General features: G+C 41.0%; 1 protein-coding gene across 1 annotated transcript; it reads right to left on the bottom strand.

The window, feature by feature from the left end:
- Positions 1-647: 647 nt before the first annotated feature.
- On the bottom strand, positions 648-25,066 carry emilin1a (elastin microfibril interfacer 1a). The gene is made up of 12 exons (XM_044170378.1): positions 24,700-25,066; positions 12,165-12,281; positions 10,018-10,211; positions 9,408-9,507; positions 8,758-8,866; positions 8,495-8,671; positions 6,450-7,727; positions 4,307-4,721; positions 3,830-3,955; positions 3,614-3,631; positions 3,380-3,514; positions 648-2,371 (listed from the first exon to the last, which is right to left on the bottom strand). Exons 1-12 carry the CDS (start codon positions 24,807-24,809, stop codon positions 2,052-2,054), a joined length of 3,099 nt encoding a protein of 1,032 aa, XP_044026313.1. The 5' UTR covers positions 24,810-25,066; the 3' UTR covers positions 648-2,051.
- Positions 25,067-26,455: the final 1,389 nt, after the last annotated feature.

Genomic DNA, 26,455 nt, shown 5'->3' with positions numbered 1-26,455 from the left:
GCTAGTCTTCCACACAAAACTACCAGCCTAAACACAGTGTATATCTACGTCCCATTTTATCATGCATCCTTACATCCTCAAATAGCCTAGGTTGAATTACTGGTTCTTTGCCCTTGACCGCCAGTGCCTAGATCAATTTACATGGTCTTGTTTGTGTGAGTGACAGTGGAATGAAAGCTATTGAGTGCAGAGAGGCTTATAAAGAGATCTGTAATTCCCATTGATAACTAATTAATGTGCAAAGAATGGAAGACAAGTGGTACTCTTTCCTTCAAGGGACTTCTTTAAGTCTTCAGGGTTCTTCAGCAGCAACATCACAGCCATGAGGTAATGATACTGAACACAAGGTGTCACTGCAGTGCAGCATAAGGAATGAAGTGAAATGAATAAGAAATGGCTTTTCAACTATCTCCTTGAAGTCTTCAGCTCAATTAACCTACAGAAGTCAAGAGAAAGAGATGAAAGAGGTTTAAGTTGGAGCCAGAAACAAAAGCCAACCCAGCTGTGTATATTTGTGAAAGCCAAAAAAGTGCCAGATCAAATAAGTGAAGTCCCAAGCAGGCTAAACAGTGTGTAAAAACCTGCACATACTCGCTCATTTAATAAAGGAACACAATCCAAATAAAAGTGAGACTGTTGACATCAGCTGTGTAAAACTGGGTATCTGTATTTGAGGCATGCATGTGGCAAACACATACAAAACATATACAGTACCTGGCATGGTGAAGTGGTAAGTCGTAAAAATCTTATAAGGGCAAAACTGCTGAAAAATATTTACATTCTTTCAAGGTTATACAATGCATACAAACATATAAAATTAAATTCCCACACTGAACACTGAGGAAAAAATTGTGAACAAAACATGCATTGTGAGCAAACCCTGATGTGCTGATATTAATTCATGTATTACTTCCACCATAATGTAAATATGGGCCCAATCTGCCGTATTGTCGACGCAGAAAATTATATCATGCACATATTTTCTTCTGGAGACATTTTAATTAGACTTCTAAAGGCAGGAAGTTTGTGTATTCATGAAAGAGATGGGATTTGTAGCATAGAGACAAGGGTATGTGAAGCTTCATTATTTGTTATTGTTAGCTTTACATAAAAATCCCATTGTAAGATAGACTGATAGTAACAGCCTCATAACTTATACAAATACTTGATCCTCCACCACGTTTAGATGGACCTTATTAGGATAGAGGGAAAAAAATCCCCATTCTTCCCCCTGGCCATCCTCCGCCTCCCCACATGTTTCTGGGCATAGCTAATGTCCTAAAATGGTCCTATTGTTTTGCTGTTGTATGATTTATAAAATCTTGCGGTTTCTCGACGGAACTGTCAGTGACCTCATTTGTGCATTTCCTCCTAAGGAATAGTGGTTTGGACTGTGTCCCCTCTGCCTACATCACTCTGCATTTTTTCCAAGACAACTGGCATTCAGTGTTGTGTTTCTGGGAATTTGCTTGTGGTCAAAATGAAACTGTGAGCATGAAGAAAAGAAACTACATTAGAAACAGAAGCAAGAGTGTGCAATAACCTCTGAACGTTTGATATCCTGTGGGTGGATTACACACAAAAAACAAAAACCCCCACATCCTTTATCTTTTATCATCTTACCGAATTTCTTTTCATTAACACACGTCAGACCTGAAGGCTATGTCGGTGTAATCAGTAAAGAATTCAAGTTTATAACACAGCATGGAATATGAAATTATAAGATAACCCTGCAGTTGCTTTATTCTGAGGAAAAAAACAGTCATAGAATAAAAAAACACAATGGCTCTTTGCACAAATTCTTTTCATTAAAGCTGTGAAACACACAAAAAATGATTGTGGTTGAAAAGGAGTTTTTTTTCCCTTCTCCCCTCCCTAGCACATAAAGTACAATATAAAGTAGTTTTTTCCCCCCTTGCTGAATAAATCCAGTCCAGTTATTTCAGCCAGTGGCTCTGTCTCTTAGTCAGTCCAGCAGACAAATTAGATGCTCACGTGCTGAAAGTTTCACCCAGAGGGAGAGAGACAAATTACAATGAGACTACATCCAATCAGATGCTCTCGTACAGCAGCATCCCGCTGAAGATGGTCAAGGGTTCAGAGGAGTAGGCCAGTTTGCCAGTGACAAGGTCGATACAGACTGTGTCCCCTGCCTCCATGGGCAGGATGATGTTGAAGACAGCCAGTGCTCCAGGGATGTGTTTGGCCTCCGCCATGGGCTTCTCCAGGCCTTCAGGCTGATACCCAGCTGAGTCCACTCGGGCTACGCCTGTGTTGGACTTGGACAACACGGCCTCGATCTTCATGTTCTTATGGCCCGTAAGGATGCCGCTGAAGAAGTAGTTCCCACTCACTGGAGCTGTGAAATAACCTGGAAGGGTGGAAGCAGGTAACAAGGAAGAATTAATGTTGTGTATTTGCTGTGTCATGAATAGCTCAGACTTCCTTATTTCATGATGGACAAAAGTTTGCTTGGATTCTTGTTTGAAAAGTAACTTTGATGAACTTTGGGGGTCAATTAAATAATACCTGTTGGATCGCATTAAAAAGACAACACTACTTTTGTGGAGTGGAATTTGGATTGAGGTGCTCACATCATTGAAATAGCCTGGTTCAGAACAAATAGGTCTGGTCTTGTGCCCATCGACGGCTGTTTTCCCCAGTTACAGAAACAATTGATAATCAGAGGCAGGACTAAGAATGGGGATGCTCTCTTGCTATCTACCTAGTTACATTCATGAAAAACAGTGACAGAAAAATGGCAACAAATGTGAGTTTTTGCAAGTCGACTTACAGAAATAAAATTAAATTGACATATTTATATGAAAAGTTTAAAGTTAACTGCTACTAGCAACAGCTAACGCAGCTTCTGTGTCAACTGATTTCTGCCACCACTACGAAACATTTAAAAAACACTTTTTTTCCAGAATCAATATCAAAACTGTTACACAGGGTAATCCACAAACCTTACTGTCAAAAGTTTTAATAGGGACTATTTCTGTAGAAGAAATGATTTGAAATGAAAGCTGCTCACAGTAAGGCCTGTGGATTATCTAGAATAACCGGGACACTAATTTTCAATGCTGTGAGAACCACAAACAAAATTCCATTCACTAGTGAATTTGGGTGCCGGCAGAAATTTCTGAGAGAAATATCTCAAAACCTGAGCAAAAAAAACACAAAACTGTATGCATGGCTGGATAACACTAGGGGTAAGAGAGAAAATATAATTTTTTTGTAATTTGGGTGAACTGAACCTTTAAATTCGCATAAAATACACCTACGTTTCCTGGAGGTGATCTTAAAAAAGAAATGGTGTAAAAATAGAGCACTGATATTAGCGGGCACCTGTTCAAATTCCAGCCGATCCAAAACTCACCTGTTTTGGGATCGTAGACGTTATTTTCATTGACAAAGACCTCGTTGAACACTATGGTTCCTGCGCTTCTCATCGGGCGAGTCAGCGCAGCAGAGAACGAAAGGCGTGGCACGTGGGCATCAGACCCTGCAGGACCTGACCATGGAGGAGAGACGGAGAGTAGGAGTTAGTATGAAATCGAGATCAAAGAGTAATGAGTGCTTTGATCTGCTGTTTTAGTAAAACACCACATACCCTGTTCACCTCTGAGGCCTGAGAAGTAAGATGAAAAATAAAAACCGAGTTAATCATACAACAATATCACTCTTGCTGTTTATTTTATATATCACAACATATCTACAGTAGACGTGAAGAAAGAAAGATCCAAGACACAGCTTGTAAATCAGTAAATGTTATTATATTAAACAAAGTGTAACCAAATAACTCCAAGACGAAGTTTGTTGTCTTTACCTGGGAATCCAGCTGGTCCCTGCTTTCCCACTTTGCCCGGGAGTCCCACCTCCCCTTGGGGTCCTACAGGACCCTGAGGTCCACGCTCGCCTCTCTCTCCACGGGGGCCTTGTAGACCAGGTGGACCTGGAGGAGAAGAATCTTTAATGAGATATCACAGCTGGGAAACACCCTCCTGAAAATCCTCTTTACCAGTAATAGTTTCTCAGGAGAATTTTAAAAACATGCACAGTAAGCCAAGAAAGCTAAGACATTTAACCTGGTGTTACTCAGGATGTGCCTTTCACCCTCATATTTACTAAAACTCCTCTTTCAGACAGATAGCAGACTTTATAGGTTCTTTAAGTGAATACCTCTCAGGATGACAGCCTGGATTCTTTCTTTGGTCTATTTTTCCCTCACCCTGACCTTGCCTCCCTTCCACTGAGTGCTATCTCTTGTCCAAAAATCCCATCCCCTCTGTCCTCTGCAACTCACCCATGAAGTCCTGCTCTATGAAACTGTGGAATTCGTTGACCAACTCCACCACTGAGGAATTCAGTCTGTGTATGTTGGAGTGAACGTTCTCCAGCTGGACGTTCTGGATATTGTCGATAAGATCTCCTTGAGACGTTAACGTGACATTGAGTCCATTAACACAGCTCCACAGCCCAGACACATGTCGGTTCAGGCCCTCCTTGATCCTCTCCAGGCTGTCTGAAAAATAGTCGAAGCGTCCGCACACTCCCTCCAGCTTGGAGAGTCTTCGGTCCAGGCCATCGCTGGACCGCCGGCAGTCGCCCATCACCGTCACATAGTTGCTCCTTATTATCTGGATCTCTTTGTCCAGACTGCCAAATCGAATCTTCGAGTCATCAACGTGCTCTGTCAGCTCCTTCTGCAAATTGTCCACCTTGTAGAGAATGTAGATACTTCTTAATGTGTGTATTTTGGATGAGTTTTTGATTTTGACAAAGTTCTACTATAAATATACGTTTTTTCCATCTTTGCTCCGATTTATTTTCCTATGGTATCTTATACACACAAAAATATGTAAGAATATAATCTAAGCCATGTCTGTTAAGAAGACTCAAATGTTTTTAATATGCTTAAATATTTTCCTAACTATAATATTACGTGAAAACTCTGTTGCCAAGATAATCCTGAGGCTTGTTTGATTGACATAATGTTGTTTTTAAAGTCCATAAAGAAAAGTTATGTTTCAGTATGTACGGTTTAATAAAACAACACATGGATCAGCGCAGTTACCATCATCATTAAAATAATGGTAGCTTGATCTTTTCTGTTTAATTCTGAGGGGCAGGTTTAATGTAATACAGTACAGTGCTCCCCAACCTGGGGCTTGGGACCCCAAAGGGATTGCAGGATAAATCTGAGGGGTCATGAGATATTCAATAAGGAAAAAGGGAAAAAGCTTATTATGCTACACAAATGATACTTATTTACTATAATCTTTGCTCTTTTACCCACACTAGCAGCATGGCTCTATGCATTGCAGTCGGTCAGTCCACCCCTTTGGTCCACACTGAAATATCTCAACAACTATTGGATACATTGGCATGAAATTTTGTACAGATATCCATGGTCCCCAGAGGATGAATCTGACTGACTTTGGTGATCCCCTGACTTTTTTATCTAGTGTAACCAGCAGGTCAAAAGTCTCACTTTGTGAGTGAAATATCTCAACATCTACTGGATGGAATTGCAAAAACATTTTACACATGGTTCCCAGACAATGCATCTTAATGACTTGTGAATGATTCTTCCTCTAGCAACAGTTTGACATTTGAGTAAAATATCTTGTCAGCTATTGGATGGATTGCCATGAAATTTGGTACAGACATTCATGTCCCCCTCGGGATGAATTGTGATAACCGCTGTGCCTAAGTACTGCCTCACAGAGCTGCTAGAATGGCTGTAGACTCTTAGTCTTGTTACTGTGAAATACTGAATAGTTTTACCTTTTCAGCAGGGCAGTAGCTACCATTGAGGATACTAAAGTCATGTCCTCAGTATTTTTTCTGGGAGTTTTGGGGCTTTTAGCAACTTGGGGGGAGCTTCTATTCTACTGCCAAAAAGCTGATGACTATTTTTTCCCACCAGAATTAAATTCCTGGCAGCATGGAGAAGGCTTTGAAACAGTACTTTCATGTTGAGAAATAAAACGGGTCTGTAATGTCCTAATAAGTCAATTTTTTGGAACTATGTAATCTGGTGCTAATTTCAGGAAAATGGAGATCATGTTCTGAGATAGTTTTTAGAGTTTAGTTACTTGTGTTGAGTTGATACTGGCTCCATTTAAGGACTTACAGAAAATATAATTGAACAGCTAACTATGCTAACTATGAAAAAAATGCAAATAAGAATTTCTAAAATCCTTTCTATGACCCTGCTTTCCAGGCCTCTAAAATCTATTTAAATTAAACATTCTGAGGAGGGATCATTCTTTGGTTGAACTGCTTGCAACTCATGCAGTAGGCAAATGCAACCTATGACGATGGTCATGATTAAACATTGCTTCAGTTTAAAGGGTTACATAGGCCAAATATAACACACAAAGTGTCATAGCAATAGCAGCATTGGTGGCAGTCATATTATCTTCATCACCACATCATCTTACCTCAGAGATGATGTCGTCCTTGGTGTTGGTCAGATCAGTCAGCGTGTTCCCGTGCGTCTGTACAGTCCTTCCCAGGCCCTTCAGAGTGTTATTGATGGAGTTAAATGTGACCATGACCCCAGCAAGCTCTCCTTGGATGGACTTCAGATCCCCTCCTAATCTTCCACTATGGGCACTATGACCGTCCAGGCGTTCGTTCAGATCATTTATGTTGATTTTACACTGCGCAGTACACTCCTGCACTTCCTCTTTGAGTCGTCCTACCTCCTCCTGAAGGTTGGAGCACACCTGAGAGCAGACAGACTCTCCTGAGTCGACCTTTCTCCGCAGATCTGTTAGTTCTGCCTGGCACTTGCTGAGGCCGCTCTTGGTGGAGTTGGTGAGCAAGCGCAAGTCCTCCTCTATACTGCTGCAAATAGAACAGTCCTCAAAATTATGGCCCAACGTTTCAACTTCTGTGACAATCCGGTTGAAATGCTCGCCATTCTCCCCTGTCACAGCTATTATCTTTTTGACGTCGTCTGTCAAGTTGATCACTCTGTCAGTCAACGAGTCCCCTGACACAGACAAATCATTTAACCTGGTGTTAAACTTCTGGATCTCCTCTTGGTTGGCCACAACTCTCCACTCTAAGGTTTTCACAGTGTCATCAGTCTTACGGCCTTTTCCGTTAGGCCCGCAGGTCTCATTACACATTTCTGTAGTCGATGTTAGCCTTCTGTCCAGGAAAGTTGTGATGTTCTCCACCTGACTTAAACGCCGACTGTGGTCAGTGACAGTATCTCCGAGAACTGCCACGTCCAGCTCTATCTTGCCGATCTTGAAGCTGTGGTCATCCAGCTGACTGAGGACCATGTTGCGCAGCTGTGTGACGTCTCTCTGGACGTTGTCCTTCATGTTGTTCCAGGTGTTGGTACACCTCTGCTCCACCTTCCTCACCGTGTTATTCGTCCTCTTCTCCAATTCTCTCAGTCTGCCATTCAGCCTGTCCTCTGTCACTCTTCCCTTTCCTCCACCTATCCCAGCTAGCTCCTTATCTAGCCGCCCTTTAATAGTATCACACTTGTTAGCTGTGGAGATGACACTGCCCTCTAGATCAGACAAGCTCTTCTCCAGCTCAGTGACTGTGTTGCAGCAGGCTTGGGAGCGTACGGTCTCACTGCGGGAGATGTCCAGGCTTTGCCTCAGGTGCTGGTCCATGGAGCTGATCAGCTTCTCCAGGGCTTGGATCCGCTCCCTGTCCTCTTGATGCTGGCGCCTCAGGTCCTCCACACCAGCCTAAAAAAAATAGAATCTGCATCACAGATTTTCCTTTGATGCTTTTCTAAAATACTTTGTCTATTATGCTTAAGTATTTTTTATAATATTTGTGAAGAGTAGTGTCAGTGTGGATCTGATATAAAAGGAAAATTTGGAAAGGGTTTATACAGCTTCTCTTCATCTCCTATATGAACTATATACTGAAGTTCAGGTGCAGTTTTCAGCCAACAACAGCAACAGAATTAAAAAAGATCCAAAACAACTGTGAGCAACGGGGGGTTGGGGGGTATTGTGGTAGGTAGGAGAGGGGGGCCATTTATGTGTCTATGCCCTGGGGACCATGATTGTGCTTGAACATAAGGCAAATAAAAATTCAATTTATACAAATAATGTTTGTTTTATGTTAAATCCTAACCCTCCAAGGCTTTCAAACGGCTGGATTTCCCTTCCTTGCACGCCTTCCATTTTCCTTTTTTTTTATGTCTTTCACTGCTATTATTCATTTTGTTTGCAGTACTGTTTTTTTGTTTTATTTTTTGTTAGTGCAGTGGTTTATGTGGGGGTGCTGTTTCTTCTAAAACTGCCTGCATGTGGCTAATATTTTTTTTTACTGCTTTAGGCAACAAAAATCACTTACAGAAGCCCACAGGGAGCAGAGTAAAAACATGAACATTTTACAGCTCCACACACTACAACTAGGGTGACATCCAAAATGGCTACAACAAAGTACGAGTAAAGTTTGTGTCTGAGGCTCACAGATCTGATTTTAACATATTGAGCTTCACCTGGCAGGCAGAGCAGGACAAAGACACCCTTCTCTCCAGCTCCGTCAGTATCTCCTCCTTCAGAATGTTCAGCTGGTTTCCCCCAGGTCCTCCTCCTTCTCTGGCCGCTCCGTCCAGTTCATTGCCCCCTCCGTTCACCAGGTGGTTGTTGATGTTGAGCAGGGTCTGGTCATGGACCTGAGCAAGCAAATGTCCACATGAAGTAAATCCTTGCAATTCAATCCTAAACATAAAGACTGTAAAAATAAACAGATACTGTTTACCTGTGTCCTGTTGTAGAGATGGTCCAGCTTGGTCTGGATGTTGTTGATGGTTTCCTTCATGTGTGGCTGAGCTGAATCAGCAGGGACAATGACCCCATTCAGACCAGGCCTACACAGAAGAAGAGTTGAGATTTCCTCAAGTTTTTCCTCAACATTTGTCGTAAAAGAGGTACACGTTAAATAATATATGACAACAAAGTGGAGGATGAAAGAATAATTGCCACATTGCTTATTATGAAAATGGATCATGTACGCAGGAAAGTGGAGTGTGGAGAGGATGGGAGGATACAAAAGATTTAGTCTAAATTTAGCTGATTCTGCTTGAGCACAGTTTAGGTCAAAGGACATTCTGTGTATTTATGTATTCATCCCATTAAGTTCTTGCTGAGGATGAACTATTTATATCTTCCTACCCTAATTACAAATATCTGTATATACAGTATGTTAATAAACAAGGGTATCCTCTCTCAATAAACTGATTTGCTGAAATAAACTACAATAAGCATGAAATGATATACAGTGCACTGTACTGGATGATATCAGTACAGCAAAACCAGCAGTTTCCTGAATGTAAACAGGATTTTGGTGTGCAGGTGAATGCACTCCAGGAAATAAAACATGCACATGATGTATTGAAAACATTCACGTACAGCCTCTGGTTTATGCTGTGAATGGTGGTCTGCATGTTGTGGAGGTCTTTGGTCAGACCATGGATCGTTTCTTCCAGCTGTTTGATCTTCTCAGTGTCACCTGGAGACAAAGAAAAGGAATAACAGCCAATATGAAAGAGGAAATGCGGAGTTTAATTCTTTTTTCTCAATTGGCTTCCTACAAGGAGCGATTATGTCCCACATGAACCCAACAGTTTAAACAGTTTTGGTCATTTCAGTTAAAAGATTTCCGTATTTGTGTTTCTGTCCTTGCTTTCCTCCAAAGTATGGAGGTGCTCAGTGTGTTATGGAGTGTGTGCACCAATCAGAGTTTAGCAACATTTGAATCAAAATGTGATGACAGTTGGGGGGTTGTTTACTTATGGTTCCAACAATCGTAAAAGTAATTTTGCTTTCTGAAACGTCAGAAGCATTCATTCATCCTTAAGGTATAATGACTCACAGATACATGTGGGAAACTTTGCACATCTTGAGCATGTTACAGTTTTGACACTATTTCACAAAATTAATGAAGTGCATCCTGATAACATAAAACCATATTTTAAGTAGATGCAATTTGGATTTCATAGAGCCTTCTTAGCATCTCTACCTCCTCTCTGTCCGCCGCCTGTGTTGTAGCCCGTCTGTGTGACACGGGTTTGCCCTCCATTGACCTGAGTGTCGGTGGTTCCCTTTGGCCCATTGTGGCAGTCTTCCCCAGAGTAACCATGGCAACACTTCCACTCCATTTCTGTCACCATCTTGTAAGCCACCTTATACCTTGGCCTCCTGTATGTCCGGTAGCTAAAGATAAAACGGAAATGTCAGATATAAAATGTCATCTGGAATTTTATTTGTTCTGACTTGACAAGACCTGATTTTCTAGACTTGAGAAACAATGACACTTGACTTGAGATTTAACACTAATGATATGGACTCATGAATTGATTTTTTAGCCATGCAAGCGACGTGGCTCAATATCAATCAATATCCCGAAAATGATTAACAAATTATTCTTCTGGATGGCACTTTTGGTCATTCAGTCCACCACTTTGGTCCAGACTCAACAGCTTCATTCATGCTCCTCACAGGATGAATCTTACTGAATTTAGTGATCCTCTGACTTTTCATCAGGTGCAAATTTGAATATACTTTGGTTTATGACCAAATTCCTGCAAAACGTACTTGACAATCCCATCTGTACTTTGTGTTTCGTGCTAATTCGCAAATGTTAGCATTACATTACACCAGCTGAACATCAGCAATTTAACATTTTGAGCATGTTAGCAGGCTGATGTTAGCATTTAGCTCAAAGCACCACTGTACCGAAATACAGCCTCATAGAGCTGCAAGCATGGCTAGACTTTTACTGTCTTGTTTATTTGTGTCTTAAGACTCCAGACTAACTTGGGACTTGAGCAAAGCTGACCTGTGCCAGACCATGACATTGAGATTTAAAATTTGTAGTGTGATCCATATGGGTTCAGGGAGCAATATGGGTCCCTGAACCCTGTATTGAATACCACTGCTGTGCACTGTTGATATTAGTGTGCACTGACTCATTAGATGTCTGGAAATAGCTGCAAATCATCTACTGATGATAGATGGGATTAAGAGTGCTTTGTAAACTTTAAATGTTACTGCGGTCCCACTTTCCAAAATAAATCCACTGCATTTAGCCAGTAACAAAAAAATATGAATGTTTTATTTGGATAGCTCTTCTGTAGTTTTATCATTAATGTGTCATTTAGCTCTGTGACTGAAGAGACTCCCTGTTACAGTAACAATGCAATAAATAGACCAGAATTGGCCGGACGTCTCAATAAAGATTTATGGCAGCGTCACAGGCACATTAACAAGCTCTGAATGTGAACATTCAGCACGGTGCTCTCCTTTATGCCAACCCACAAACATCTCTGTAGGTATCGCAGAGCGTTTTCTGTGCCATAGAAAAGATTTCATCCTCCACCATCCTGCTCTGAGAGCGTGAGAAAAAGGGATCCAACGTACTCTCAGAGGAAAAACAAAAACAGGGCTTGGTGAGATGGAGGGAGGAGGAGTTAGAGAAAGAGTAAGACAGGAGGAGAGTCATAAAAAGAAAGACAGCGTAAGAAGAAGAGATTGTTTTTACAGGGTAGGAGACTAGACTGTGGTGTCTGGAACCCTTGTCGGGTTCATTCTTAGCATAGCCCAGGTTTAGACCGAGGCCCCTGGCAGGCATGGGGATCAAGCAGCTACGCCAGGGTCACACAACATGGAAAAACATAAGGAGCGCTTGATTAATGTCGTCTCGCAAACATAACATCCATATTTGGAAAAATCATTCAATAAATCACATCTATAGTAAATATGCTCCAATATTTGTAATATTGTATATCCCCAGGTCTGCACCATGCATACTGGAGCTACACCACAGTAATATGTGTGAGTTTGATACCAGTACTTAATCATTGGGATTAACCAGCCAAATACTGAGCTGTAATTATGTCTGTAGTGATGTTCTGGCTACACACAAGCCCAGCCACAACCAGACCAGACTCCTGAGAAAAAAAAGGACAGAAAAGGAAAAGAGCTGCGTGAATTCAGTATTCACAGACAGGAAACAGAGGGAGAAGATGAATGGATAGAGGATACAAACTTCTGTAAAACTGAGGACAGGAAGTTGGAGCAAAATAGAATACAGATTAGATTCCAGCAAGAGAGAGGAAGAATCAGAGGAGATATGAAATACGAAAGAAGAAAGTAACAGATACTCACACAACTCTAGGACATTGGCCCCAGGTACAGCGTTGATAGTCTGGTTTGATGTATGTCTCCACCCCGTCCTCCATCACACAGCTAACAGTGCGTGTCACCACGTAAGCACACCAGTTCCTATGAAATCGCACACACAAGCAGGCAAAAGGAAATGACAAATGAATAACTGTGTGATGAGTTAGTTTAAAGTCAGGCGTTGACACAAATATACACACAAGTATACACTCCGCTGCTCCTCTTTGTTTCCAGGCAAAAAGAGGAAAGATTTGGAAAAATAATAATCAAAAAATCTGGTCACTTGTCGACTGAGAGGCTCCACTGTGAGTTTTGAGATTACTATCTCGAACCCCTGACTGATTATTATTCTGTACAACATTCAAGAGAAATTGTCCGCTGGTGCAAATGTCAGATCAGTTCAGGATAACTGCATGATTTCAACAAAGGCTACCATTGTATGCCTCCTCAGTTCCACACCAACCAACCCACACAAAGACATGCACACATGCACACATACCCTTGTAGTGTTATACTGCATATCCATGTGAAAAACTACCATTGGTTACATTCATTCCACAAACAACAAACTATTGATAATAAAATGTCTTGCCTCTCAGATGTGTATAATTTCATGTTAATCTTCAAAAATGTAGGGAAATTGAGGGATAACAATATCGACAACAGAAACAGTATGAAGAAGTGGAATCAGGATGACTTGTTTAGCATTTATCTTAGCACAAAGACTGGAAGCGGGGGGGGCCTGGCTCTGTCCAGAGTGAAGAAATACACCTACCAACACCTCTCTTAATGGCATATTAAGTTATTAAGCTAACTTGTTAGCAAACAGGTAATGTTACCTACTTATACATCCAGCACAAACAGAGCATCCCATTTCAGTTATGTTGTGCACCTGATGAAATATTTCCTGGCCTTTTAGCTCTGGTTTGGTTGACCAACTTCTGAGAAAAATAATGTTGTAAAACATATTTTTTGTTTATAGGCTCTCCTGCTTTGCAGTTAGCTAACTTAGCTTATCCGAACTTTTTGCTAATTACCCCCCCCCCCCCTTCAAAATGCCCCTTCAACAACACTTCATGTTGACATGGAGCTAAAAATGGCTGCATAGAGCTACTTGGCTAACTCTTTTAACATTACAGTATATCATTTGACTTAAAGGTAGTATAACATATGGTTGACCACTTGACGTAAAACCTCCTTTCGTGCAGGAGGTTTAACTCTAACTCTAATTCAGATTTAAAGCTGGATTCATTGATTTTATAAGTTGATATAGCGAAAATGTTAACAAATATTCGCTCCCATTTACGTACTTTTTCCCTCTCCACCAACTCGTTCACCAGCTATTCGCTAACTTTGTCTATCCCCTTTGGTGCTAAACAGGTAGTGTACAGTGAGTTTTTGAGTTTTTTCACCAAAAAATAGCGGTGGGTTCATCACTACGAGCAACTTTTCGGATAACATTTGGTCATTTGGTAAAAAAATATCGATTATAGCAGCTTTAAGGTTAATTCAGGTTTAAACTTAATCCTATTCTTGACCGTAACTCAAATACTAATTCTAAAACAACCCCTGTGAAGTGAAGGCTGTTCTAAATGATTCCACATAACCAAAATGTCCTCATAAACATGTCTTGAAACTCAAACTCAAAGGGACAGAATTACAAGAAACAAACACACTCCCACATACTTCCCCAGTCTACGTGCTACTCAATTTGTCCTTATCCCTCTGACCTCCCTTGACCCTCAGATATCTCTCTTGATAACAACTACAGAGATTTAAGACACAGACGTCCTTCAGCCACTTTCTATCATCATTTTCATATTACCCAGAATCTGCATCCACTGCTATTTTTCAGGTAGTTATTATGGCCAATTAGTGTCACTCTCAGATTCATCTGAGCAGAACTATGAAGGGTTTGCAGATAAAAAATGGAGCGTACAAGGAGTTCCTTCATGCTGGAAAGTCAATCAGCAGCTTTCCTCTCTCTGCCTGTCTTCATGTCTGTCAGTCTGTCTCTCTTGCTCTACATGTCACCCACTGTGTATGTCATTTTATTTAAATTTTTTAGGCTCTCCTTGTCTGTGTGGATCTCTTTCTTCCCTTTTGCTCTTTTTCTCGCTCTTGCTGTCTCTTTTAATTTATCCCTGCATCTCTCCCTGTACATCTCTGTTTATTATCACCTTCTCCCTTCTCATCCTTTCAACTTGTTTTTTTTCTCTATCTCCCCCTCTGTGTGACTACACCTCTCCCCTGTTCCCCCAAGACCATGATCCTCCCCTTCATTCCAGAGCTTGCCTGACTGACACGAAGAGTTTATCATGTTTCGATCCTCCCCTGCCCCTCATGACCTCCTCCTCACGACCTCCAGTTCCTGTTGCTACTGTACGTGGGAAAGTGAACAGGACTAATTAACTGTCAGACTGGACTGTAAAGGTTTTTCTCAAGAATCGTAAGGAACATTCAAAGGGTTGGTTGACCTAAATTATATATATAAAATTATATATATATATATATTTACTTTCCTCTAGTGGTGTTTAGCCATACAGATAGTTTTGGTTTTACAGTATTTGCTTACGTCTCAGCGATTTCTGCCGCAACATCAATACAATGAAGGTGAATGTAATTTGGTTTGGTTAGATTTTGTTTGGTGCTAACAGCGATGAATAATTAGACTTCCAAATGTCACAGTCAATAAAAACTGTTGGATTATTGGTGGATTATCAGAGTAATGAGGACATTGTGGAAATACAAGAACATACTGTTGATTTTTTTAAAATGTAATATTTTAATACTGTGAGCACCACAAACAAAAGTCTTTTCACCTCCACTGTGGGGTGGAGGCAGAAATCTGACAAAACACTGAAATCGGCTGTGAAAATGTGGCTGATGGGCCCATATACTGGCTAATACTATCATGGTAACGGCGTATATGTCGGCCAATAAGCAACAAGAAATTTCAGTACAGAAATGCCAAAGATGTTGGAGGTCTTTTAGAAAACGTGTCTCATTACATAGTTTGTCCACCAGAAAGGACTGTACAATTACAAATCCTTATCAAAAATGTTTGTTTATGTTATGTATTTATGTAAAAAAAAAAGTGCATCAATATCAGATTTTTAAAACTGTCAATATCAATATTGGTATTAACCTCAACAATCCAGTATCTGTCGGGCTATACTATTTAAAACGTTCCCTGCATGTCTTTCAATGTCATTGATGCTATACTTTGCTTGATGCTGTAGCTGTACAGCACTGCAGGCCAGCAATATGTGTGATGGTTGCTTTTTGCAACATAATGTATTCTTGGAGTCCCAGTTTATGAAAAAAACATAGGCATATGGACTGAAGATAAATAGCTTGTGCAGAAACTGTTTGCTATTTTGTATATTCACAGTATATCATGTTGCTTTGAGCTGATTTGAAATAAATATTAATTTTGGAGGGATTCAGCTCAGCCTGCAGTCAACACCAAATCGAGCATAAGAGACTGTCATTTGGCTGAGATCGACCAGTGTTCATGCATCCAAACAGTTCTGTAACTCCCTTTCAAAAGATGTGCAGTTCTTCACAGTGATCCACATGGCCTCCTCTAGCTATGCATTGAAATGTATTACATTTTGCTTTGCTATTCTGTGGTTTGTGACATTGTATTTAATGTTTCTATTAGAGCTTGGAGCGCTGGTGATTCAGAGCAAAACTCTGCCACCATACATCTGAAATCAGCCAACATCAGTGCTTCCAAACACAGCTCTCTCCCCTCATGTATTTCCAGGGTCTTGCGGTTCATCAAAGTGATCCTTATTGCATTATGCCATGTGAGGGTTTGCTGGGTTATGTTGTTCTGCAGTTTATTATACTGTACTGTGTATGTTGGACTCAAAGTTTTTGAGAAACGGGAATCTAACATCTTCATCAGGAGTTGGACCAACACATGAGCATATAAAATAAGACAACGGTGACAAATCAAAACAGCTCTGTCTCTTCCCCCTGTAGTTCCACTGTGTTGTTTTTTTGTCACTGTGATTCAGTGAGCCAGCTCTGCCAATCTATTATCCTGACTTACTGACTCTCAGGGTCACAGACACGGCAGATAAAGCATAAAGTTGGCAACGTTCACACCCTATCTTCTCTGATGGAGAACAGGCGCTGTGTCTCATATAAATAAACCTAACCATCTCTCTTTTTTCACTACTGAGCAGACACAGATGTGGATGCATACACACACATATACATGCATACGCAACTCCCTCCATCTCTGCAGCTTCCAAACACCCACACTTGCTGTACATTTCAACCTCCCTGCCGGTCCATTTTCCATCTTTCCATCATGGGCCTCTCATTCCAGTAAAATACATTAGAGGAGCCTTTATATTTGTAAGAGGATGACTAAGTGTTAGTGCAGCACTAAAAGAGTGTTTGTGGGTGTGGGTGTGCTTGTGCCTAGGTGTATGCTCTTCACAAAAGAGAGTACAGTGAATTTGTTTATGCTGCATGTGTGCCTGCATGCAAGTTTTCTGTTGCATGGGTGACACCTTCAAAACAACATTTCAGCTCCAAACCCCTTGGCCTCTCTCTCTCTCTCTCTCTCTCTCTCTCTCTCTCTCTGTCTCTCTCTAGCCAGCATGAAGTTAAGCATTCCAAACAGTAATCCAATAAATTCCCATTAATCCAAATGGCCGCAGAGAAATCGCTCAGATGAAAGCCCACTAACTAGACTTGACATCTTTTCCATAAGTGTAAAATACAATTACAAGCACACACACAACATTTAACAGACAAACACACTACACATGTATTCATGCATTCACAAGAGACTTACATAACCAGACAAGGACACTCACACAGACAGATATACAAAAATACTTACACTTAAACATAAAACCTTATACCTTTATAGACTGATGCCAATTAAACATGAAGATTACAGTTTACAACCTAAAATGGTGTTTAATGGAGAATTCAGAGAGTGGGTGTGTGTGCTTGGTCTCCCTTCAATGGCATATTCAGCAGCTAATCTCCCTGTTTCCTTTACTATATCAGCACCACAGGAAAACACTGCGCATAAACAGTCCAGTTCCTGCACATATTATTGAGTGTTTAGAGCTGCAATATGTATTTGTAGAATGTGTATCCAACAAAGACAGAAATGTAAAACTAGAGTACAATACTTTCTTTAAATTTATACTTGCAAGTTGTTTAAGCTTTCAAACCCCAAGACCTGCTAGTGGACCGGTCATTACAGACCCATGCTGTGCAGGCAAACATAGTTAAAACCTGCAGAACTTTATTTGAAATTCTAGTGGAGATCCAAAAGCTTCCAAAGATACAAAATATGTCAGGCTGAATTTTGGGGTAATGGGCCCCATTTGGGACCGTCTCATACTTGCCTTAGAAAAACTTATGGAAGCGGTTGTGTGCTGCTCCCTATCAGAGGAGGGAGAGCTAACCAGACGTGGACTGGCAAACCAACCAGTTAGTCCTCATCCTCTGGTAAAGCCAAAGAATTTAAATCTGAAGTGTTTTCTAACACCATGTTTCGGGTTTTACAAGTGGAAAGACTTCAAAGATGAGCTCTAACTGGTTGGTTTGGCAAATCCACATCTGGTTAACTTCCCCAACACTATAAAGTGCAGCTGGGGCTGGGGTAATGTCTATAAAATGATGTACGAGTCAATTCAAAAATACTTCATTTGAATGCTGCAGCCATTAAAAAAAGTCTTGGGGCTGGTAGTCACAGTAAACATCATATAGCTTCGATGAAGAGCTGGAACAAGCAAATACAGAATACTCAGTTGCCAGTTTATTAGGTACCTAGCTAAAACAAACTAATATCTAATTCAACAGTCCTGCAATAAATTCTCCCTTCATGAAGGTTCTAATGTCCAGTTTTTGTTGAAACTGTTGACTGTATGATGATTTTGGAGGATGCAGTTTGTGGTGCTGTTGAATTGTATTGCATTTTACTGAGAGGTGTTTCTAATATTTAGTGTGCCCTCATTGATATAAATATGATGATCAAAATATTAGAAACAGCCCTCAGTACAAAACAGTACAATTCAACAGCAGTGCAAACTGCAACCTCAAAAATGACCATAAAATTGAATCAACACCTCTCTAAAACAACTTGAACAAAAACAAACATTATAATTAGACTGTGTTAGTTTGAGCTAGGTGTACCTAATAAACTGGCAACCAAGTGTATATAATACTGTAAGACAAACGAATATTTACGTTCAGTGTTTCTGACCTAAACACAACGTGTGTATCTTTGAGGCCTAACAAGTGTGTTGAATGCATTTACTACCTTGTAAAACATTTGAAAAGCCCAGCCTAACCGTTGCTAGTTTTTTATTTTAACTCCACAGTTTACCTTTAAACCTGCATTAACTGATTCGTTGGCCGCTGTAAACACAACATTAACATATTACTACCTTTTAAGTTGATAATTTACACATCCAGCAGATACAGAGCAACATTATCATTCATTTGGAGTAATGTCTGTGTCCACCTGGCCAGTGCAAGTCCAACATTCTCTCTGCTTTTTGCTCTCCACCAACTCCTGAGGGAATTATTTGGCTCTTTAGCTGCTAAATGCTATGTTCACATGCTAGTCGCTAACTTTGTCCGTCTCATGATTGATGGTGTTGAGCAGAAAGTGTACAGTGGGTGTTGTTTGCTGAAAACAGCTGCGCATTATGTCTGGAAACAACACTGTTGTGAGAGAGCGGTAAGAGTGAACCAAAACAGTAAAGTTGCATGCCGTTAACACCAAAACAATGAGCTGAAATATGTTATAAAGCTATACATGTCTGAGGGAAGTCCAGTGATAATTCTCTGTGTGTTCGTCACCACGCGCGAATTGTTTCTCGTACACATAGTCATGTGCTCCATTGTTGACAAAAATATTGACTATAGCAGCTTTAAGGGGAACGAAATGGGAAAACGGTATGTTAACATGGACGTATATGATGAAACGTGGACTCAAGGAAACAGACAACACTGAAAAGGGTGAGATGAAACTCTGCCATACCATCAAAGCACACAAAGTGGGATTAGCATATTAGGAGCTGTCTGATTTCACACATTTGATAAAGCATACCCAGACGGATACACAAACAAGCACAGGAAACAAGCCTAAACGCACTTACATGCATGTTAGTTTACACAAATACACTTTGTCCTTCTCCTACAGACACATACAAACAACATTTTCATTACTTCGCTGCCAGGCACCAAGCAATGAAACTTCCATTGTACACGTCTTATTTTTATTTACTGAGCCATAAATCAGCATGAGTGGAACTCTTGCACCTGTCTGAGCATCACTTTATTTCCCAATAAATTTCACCTCCTTATAAAACAGCAGACAGTCATCTCTGCATGAGCCCTACATCGAAGAATTGTGGGTAAAACTGGAATAGTCATTGACAGAAGTGACATAGAGAGTCAGTGGGAGGAAGAAGGAATGAAAGAAAGAACAAGGGGAGCTGAGGTTTAATACTTAAACAAAGAAATCACTTTGTGGTGCCTATTGTTGAGGGATCTTTCATTTAGCTTGAAGGGAAGGCTTCGACAGCAGCCTGAATGAGTGGATGGAAAGGGGTGTGTCACGGTGTTTGAACTGTGACCCCAAAGGTCAAGCACCCCTCGAACGTCCTTGTAAAGGTATACCCCTGTACACACACCGAAAAGCACACAGACTGTCACGGACGACAACATACAAACTCGAGTGCACTCACTCATGCTTGAGTGATTGCACGCCGACAGACAAACACACACACAAAGGCAGACACACATTCTTCCAGTCTCTCTGCGCTGTCTTAAAATGCAGTTTTACTCACACACACACACCATTCTCCCTTTGGACTCGTTCCAACATCAAGGGACAGTGTGACTGTGTAAACTTCTCTCTGATTGTTTAGCCTGGCGGTCATGAAGATATACAGAGAATGTCCACAATACTGCCATTTGCTTTAACATTATTGCTCAGATATGTCAGTGTTTAGAGGTCTGCAGGGGGTTTTAGTGGCTCACTTGAATTTTAACCATTTATGGAGGCATGTGCATTTGAAACAAGTCTCCTAAAAGCCTTAAAATTGCAGTTGCCCAAAATAGCACAGACTATTTCATGCAGGTAAAATTATTAGCTGATCTGAAGTACAAACCAGTAAGGTCAGTAATTAAATGTCTTGTCATGTTGTTCCATTTATTCTTCAAGTTGAAAGGAGGTTTATAGTTCCAATTGTCCGTAGGTGCTGGGATGGGATGAATATTGGGAAGGGATCCAAATCTCTAATGTATTCTGTACGTTTAGGTAAAGAAAGCTTTCTTAAAAGAAATGCATGCTGGGAACTATGGTAATTCGGTTACAATGGCTGTGACTGGAAAGGATCCCTTTTCCCACATTTGCGGTACCATATATAATGAGATTGGTTTACAGCCCTAATTAGCAGAAAGCAGAAAATCACACAGAGGAAGTGAATTTGGATACTTTCCATGGTTCAGTCAAGAAGAGGACAATCCTGTTACAGTCTAATTGCCTGGCGCATTTTGGTATGCTATCACAATGTTCGTGACCAGGCTTTTTCACCATATTACAGTGCATTGTGGGAAATATACTGTAATGCTCGCAAAGCTTTTCCACAAGTGCATCTTAAGATTCCGATGGTAAGAAACAAGAGCTTACAGCCATGCTAGCGGCTCATGAAGCTGTACTTACTTGAGCTACTTGAGTTAAATGCAAACATCAGCATGCTAACATGCTCACAATGACAATGCTAACAAGGATGATGTTTAGCAGGTATAATGTTTACCATGTTCCCCATCTTAGTTTAGCATATTAGCATGCTAACATTTGCTAATTAGCACTAAACAAAAAGTGCAGGTGAGGCTGTTGGGAATGTCATTGGTTTAGCAAGTACTTTGTCATAAACCAAAGAATTGGACAAATTAAAAATCTGACCTAATGATGGCGATACATGACAAACGAAGGGATCAGTAAAGTTATCACATTTCACTCTGAGGGGGATGAATGTCTGAAGTACATTTCATGCTTATCCATCCAATATTTGCAGAGACATTTCACTCAAACCCACAAATTTCAACTTCATGGTGGTCCTAGAGGAAAAATCCACGCAATAGTTGTTGAGATATTTCAGTCTGGACCAAAGTGGTGGACCAACCGACCAACTTGCCCACAGACTGACATTACCATCCACAGAGCCAAAAAATGGAGCTGACATTAGAATCAGTTTAATGAACACTTAGTAACATGTTCTTTTAGCTTAGAATTTTAAATCAAAGGACACGTATTGATGGATAAAATGTATACGTTACAAGCTCATAACTGGCAGTTGTGAACTTGATATCTACCGTGTGTCTTGAGCTAATAGTTAGATGTGACTATTTTCCTTGTGATGGACACGAGGCAATTTTAGAGGCATCGTAACTGACCCACATTAGGTTTCTGCATGTAATGAAGACTGTGCAACAACAGTCTACTTCTTCTGCACTGGAGCCACTGTGGACGATTAGCTTGCTCCAGGGCAATTATTAAATGAAGCTTAATTACTGACAATTATTCTCTCTCTATGCCCAGATTGCCTAACCCTACTGCATCTTCAAGGGTTATTCCTTAGATCTTTCTATCACCATTAGAGTATATGAATTGCTGACCTACGTTTCCCAAAATTCCTTTCAACAACAGAAGAAGCCCAAGCCCACATACTTTTGGTCATGTTGGGTACTTGCATTACTGGGCTAATGGCCCCAGAACATAACATTTGTCAGAACTAATCACCTCTTTGAAAAAATAAACACTTTTTAATATGTATTTCGCAACATCTGGAACTCCAGAACGTGTGTGCACTAGTCTATCTTTATGGCCCCAGTGTGGAGCAATGCTAATGTAAAGACAAAAGTGGAAGGGGAATAAGTATGATTAATGTGAGAGAGAGAGAGAGAGAGAGAGAGAGAGAGAGAGAGAGAGAGAGAGAGAGAGAGAGAGAGAGAGAGAGAGAGAGAGGGAGAGATGCTCTGTATGGTAAATGGACTGTACTTGTATCATTCCTTGCTCCCCTCTAGTGGTGAGCTAATGTTTTGTCCTTCAAACTGTACATGAGCCTAAACAGATCAGCAGTCCACCTGCATCCAGCTCCAAACACACTGCTCCTTCCCTCTTCCCCTTTTCGCTGTCTGGAGGTGACAGGATGACGTGTAGCTCTGACATTTTGGCAGGAGATGTGTCAGACAGCTCTGGGTCCTCCTGAGCCCCCCCGTAAGACCCCTGCTGGATGTCTTCAGTTCATTCAACAGCCTTTACCACTTATGGAATACTTCACACATCTGTCCAAACAGATCAATTGAGTTCAAACGGATGTAAGAGGGGCAAACCGCATTGCCACGGGCCAGCACATTCTTCTCCCCGATGAGTCACTTTGTGTGTGTGTGTGGTTTGTATATGTGTGTATGTCACAGGCCAGCCATGCGGACTCCTTCATAGCCTACTGGTTTCAGCTGGGGGGGGGGGCATTTAAGGACCCAGGCCCCCTCTCCTCTTCTCCAGTCAGTCTGTCTTTTCTCTTGTCGTGTTGCTCCTCCCCACCTTTTCTCCCTCTTTCATCCTCTCTTGTCACTCCTGCTCGGGTTCTCTCTTCTCTCCAGCTCTTCTGTTTCTTTTACTGTCTTTTTTTTGTCTTGCCAGTTCTCCCCATCTTTGTTCTTATTTTTTCCCTCTCTTTTATTCACATATCCTCCTCTTGACTTCTTATCTCTCACTTCCACTTCCTCAATCATTTTTTTCTTCTCTTTTTCCATCTTTTGCCCAGTGTCCTCCTCTCTGTATGCCTCCCGCTTTCTCTCATTGACAGTTACCAACAGTTCAGCTTCATCATACACCAAAGAGGCCAACCATCCACATCTCATGACTCAGGCAGCCACAGCAGCAGCACACTGTGCTCTGATGTGGAGAGAAACCTGATAGAAGCTCATATTGCAGGAGCTCAACTCCCAGAAGCCTGGCCTGCCTTGCATACACACATACACACACGCTAAGTACAAACACATGCAGGCAGACACATACCACATGTGAGAGATAGACTCTGTCATTCATTCACTCAGACATTCTGTTGTGACCCCTTTTGTTCACACACATGCACACACAGATTATGTCATTCAATTTGCCAAAACTTCCTCATTCATTCATTTACAAGCACACACACACACACACACACACACACACACACACACACATCTGTCCACGGAGGTAAGGGGGTCGTCCACACACGGGGTCCCTCAGGCAGAAGCTTAATTACATGCTAATAACACACTATGGGGCAGTAGCTGCACAATAAAAACATACATGCATTGGCTCACTGACAGTATTAACAGCTTTATGAGCAGGAGCTCCAACAGCAATCTCTGATTTACAAGCGACTATTAATCAACAGTTGCTAAAATCTAAATGATTTCCTTACTGTCCCATAAAAGAGGTCAAGATGGTAGTTTGGGAATCAGTTTTCTGGATTAATGATGTCCAGAGTTCAGTCTCCCTGCAACTTGTCACTCCCCGTAGAGCTCATTCACCTTTACTTGACTGGAAGATGCTGTTTGCCAAAATGATAAATCCCCCTCCAACAAGGCTGAAGCTCGTGGCGCTGCAAGAAATTCTGGACCCCCCGAAAACGTTTCACTTGGGGCCCTGAAACAGTAAATATCTATAATCCCTATAAGCCCTGTCCATCTCTGGGCCCCCTTTTGAATCATTACACCCCCACACCCACCCATCACCCCCCCTTTCATGGAGGGCCCCTGTAGAATAAGAGACCTAAGCACCAATAAGATATTTCCTCTGAAAATAAGAATTTACACCAATGCAAGGGCTACTCAAATGATATTTTTACAATGTGGACCCCGAAAGAGACATTCATTAAGGAAATGATCCCCAATATTAATAGGATTTCATCCCATTCTGCCCCATATGGAAGGATTTTTGTTGGTGCTGATTCTGTCACTCTTAAGTTAATTGAGTATCTGAACAGGATTTGTTGTTGTTGTAGTGAAATACATTAGGGCTGCAACTGAAGACGATTTTCCTTATCAATTAATGTATTTTTTTTTTTTTGATTTGGTCGATTTTCATTGTTTCGACCACCAACTTTCCAGAACCCAAGACTACTTCTTCAAATGAATATTGTTTATTTCTGTCAGACTAACAGTCCAAAGCACAGATATTTAATTTCCAATGATATAAAACTGAGAAAAGCAGCAAATCTTCACACCTGAGAAGCTGCAGTCAATCTACTTATAAATGAATCACGCAATTGTTTCAAACTATTTCACATTTTGTTAGGAACGACCCACTGGACCCACCTGACTGTGAGAACCACAGAACATAAATCTTAAATTAAAAAAAAAAAAAAAAAAAAATCCAATGAAGGTTTTGAACTGCAGCTCTTTTCTTGTTTTCTGAACGAGCCACAGGTAACAAACACACGTGTGATCCCGTTCATGGTGATCCTACCTGTGTCTGCTAGCCGCTCTCTGTCCCGTCTGAACACTGGACTCCGCATATCCAAGACCCCAACTAACCCGGGCCAACATGAGGGCGAGCAGGTAAAATATCGTCTCCATCCTCGCGTCCAGCGTGGGCTAAAAGCGACGAAATGTCATAAAGTTCCAAAGTTTGTCCTAGAAAACTACTACTCGTTCATCATCAGTGACGTGCTGTCGGTAAATGAAGCTGGAGAGCCATGACTTCACAGGATGAGAAACTCACGCAAACCCCGCAAAGTCCAGTCAAGTGCATTTCAGACGGCAAACTGCGGCTGAAGCGACGGAGTGCGACTGCTGCTGCTGAAGTTTCCTGTCAGAGCTCCACGAGCAGTCATGCCCGCTCAGGGTCCCCCCCCCTCTCTCTCTCTCTCTCTGTATGTATCCCTCTCCCTCTCTTTACCCTCATGTGCTACTTTTTTCTCTCAATTCAACTCAACTCATCGCATCGCATTGGCATTGTGCGGTGATTTCGAACACGCCAAAGCAATGTCACAACAAAATAACCAAGAAGACAGTCTCCGGGAAACTTTAAAGCCCCCGACATTAAAGTTCAAAAACAGGTGGGACTTTTAATGAAAAGTGGTAACATTCCACACATGTCATATTTGAGGTGGCTGGGTTTGTCCCGTTATGGTAGGATGACATTTTGCTGCTAGAGCAATGCATTTGTGCTACCTTTATTTCATAATGAGAGTTTTCAAAAGCATTCTGAATGTTTTTATTTTGGGGAAGAATTCAGGTCTCATATACTGTTATACTATTATTATATTATATATTAAAGATATATTATTATATTTGACACCACAACAGTAGGCCTAAATGTCTTCACCTCCGCTTGCTTCCTCTCCATGTTTATATCTGCAAATGTGAGGATACAATTGTGATATCCAGAATTTTAATATTATAGCTAGGGTAGGTAATGTATTTCAGAAGCATTTTTTGTAATATTTGTTCAAATTCTCTGCAATCAATAAATCAAATGCTCTGGGAAAAAATATAACTTTATATCTAGTATCTTTAGCTGTCCAGTCCTGTAATAAGCCCATCCAATCATTTCATTCGGGCCTACCTGGCTGTCTACCTGCTTGCACTCTGCAGTGCATGGAAATGTGTGAGTCGCTTTGGAGGGAGGTCTGAAGGAAGGGGGGTGGGATTTTTTGGTTGGATACTTTCAAAATCTAGCTGTCTCTGGCTAGTTTCTCCAACGTTACCTACCCTAGCTTTAAAGAATGGAATCTATGTTCAAATACATTTTTGAGCAATATTTGCATGTTTTAGCACAACTGAACACATTTTTCTGATGTTGACAAAACGGTCTCAACACGAGGTCTATTGCTGTTCTGAAGCTTTCGATTGTATCACATGGTCTTCCTTGGTAGATGGAGTTTGCCCAGTTGTCATGGAATTGTAGATGTTTAAATTGCCACGTTAGCTTAAAGCGAGACTATGTAACTTTGGCTAAGCAGTGGCAATTACAGAATAACGGCACGCTGAATTTTCTTTGATTTCCTAACATTCTCATTTTAGATGCTTTAAAGACATCAACCTTAGACAACTTGACTGACCTAACGTGCTGTGTAATGGTAGCAGAAGTAGTGAGGTGCCATCAAGTCAATTAATTGGCTCAGTCAGTTCCAGAGCGATATCTAGCTAAAGCTGGCTAACATTAGCAAACAAAAGCCATTGGTCATACCGGACCAAGTAAGGCTGTAGTGGCAAAACCC

Source organism: Siniperca chuatsi, linkage group LG16 (genome assembly GCF_020085105.1).
Source record: "Siniperca chuatsi isolate FFG_IHB_CAS linkage group LG16, ASM2008510v1, whole genome shotgun sequence".
Taxonomy (NCBI): Eukaryota; Metazoa; Chordata; class Actinopteri; order Centrarchiformes; family Sinipercidae; genus Siniperca; species Siniperca chuatsi.
The sequence above is the reverse complement of the archived record's forward strand: the minus strand, read 5'-3'. Positions and strand labels throughout refer to the sequence as shown.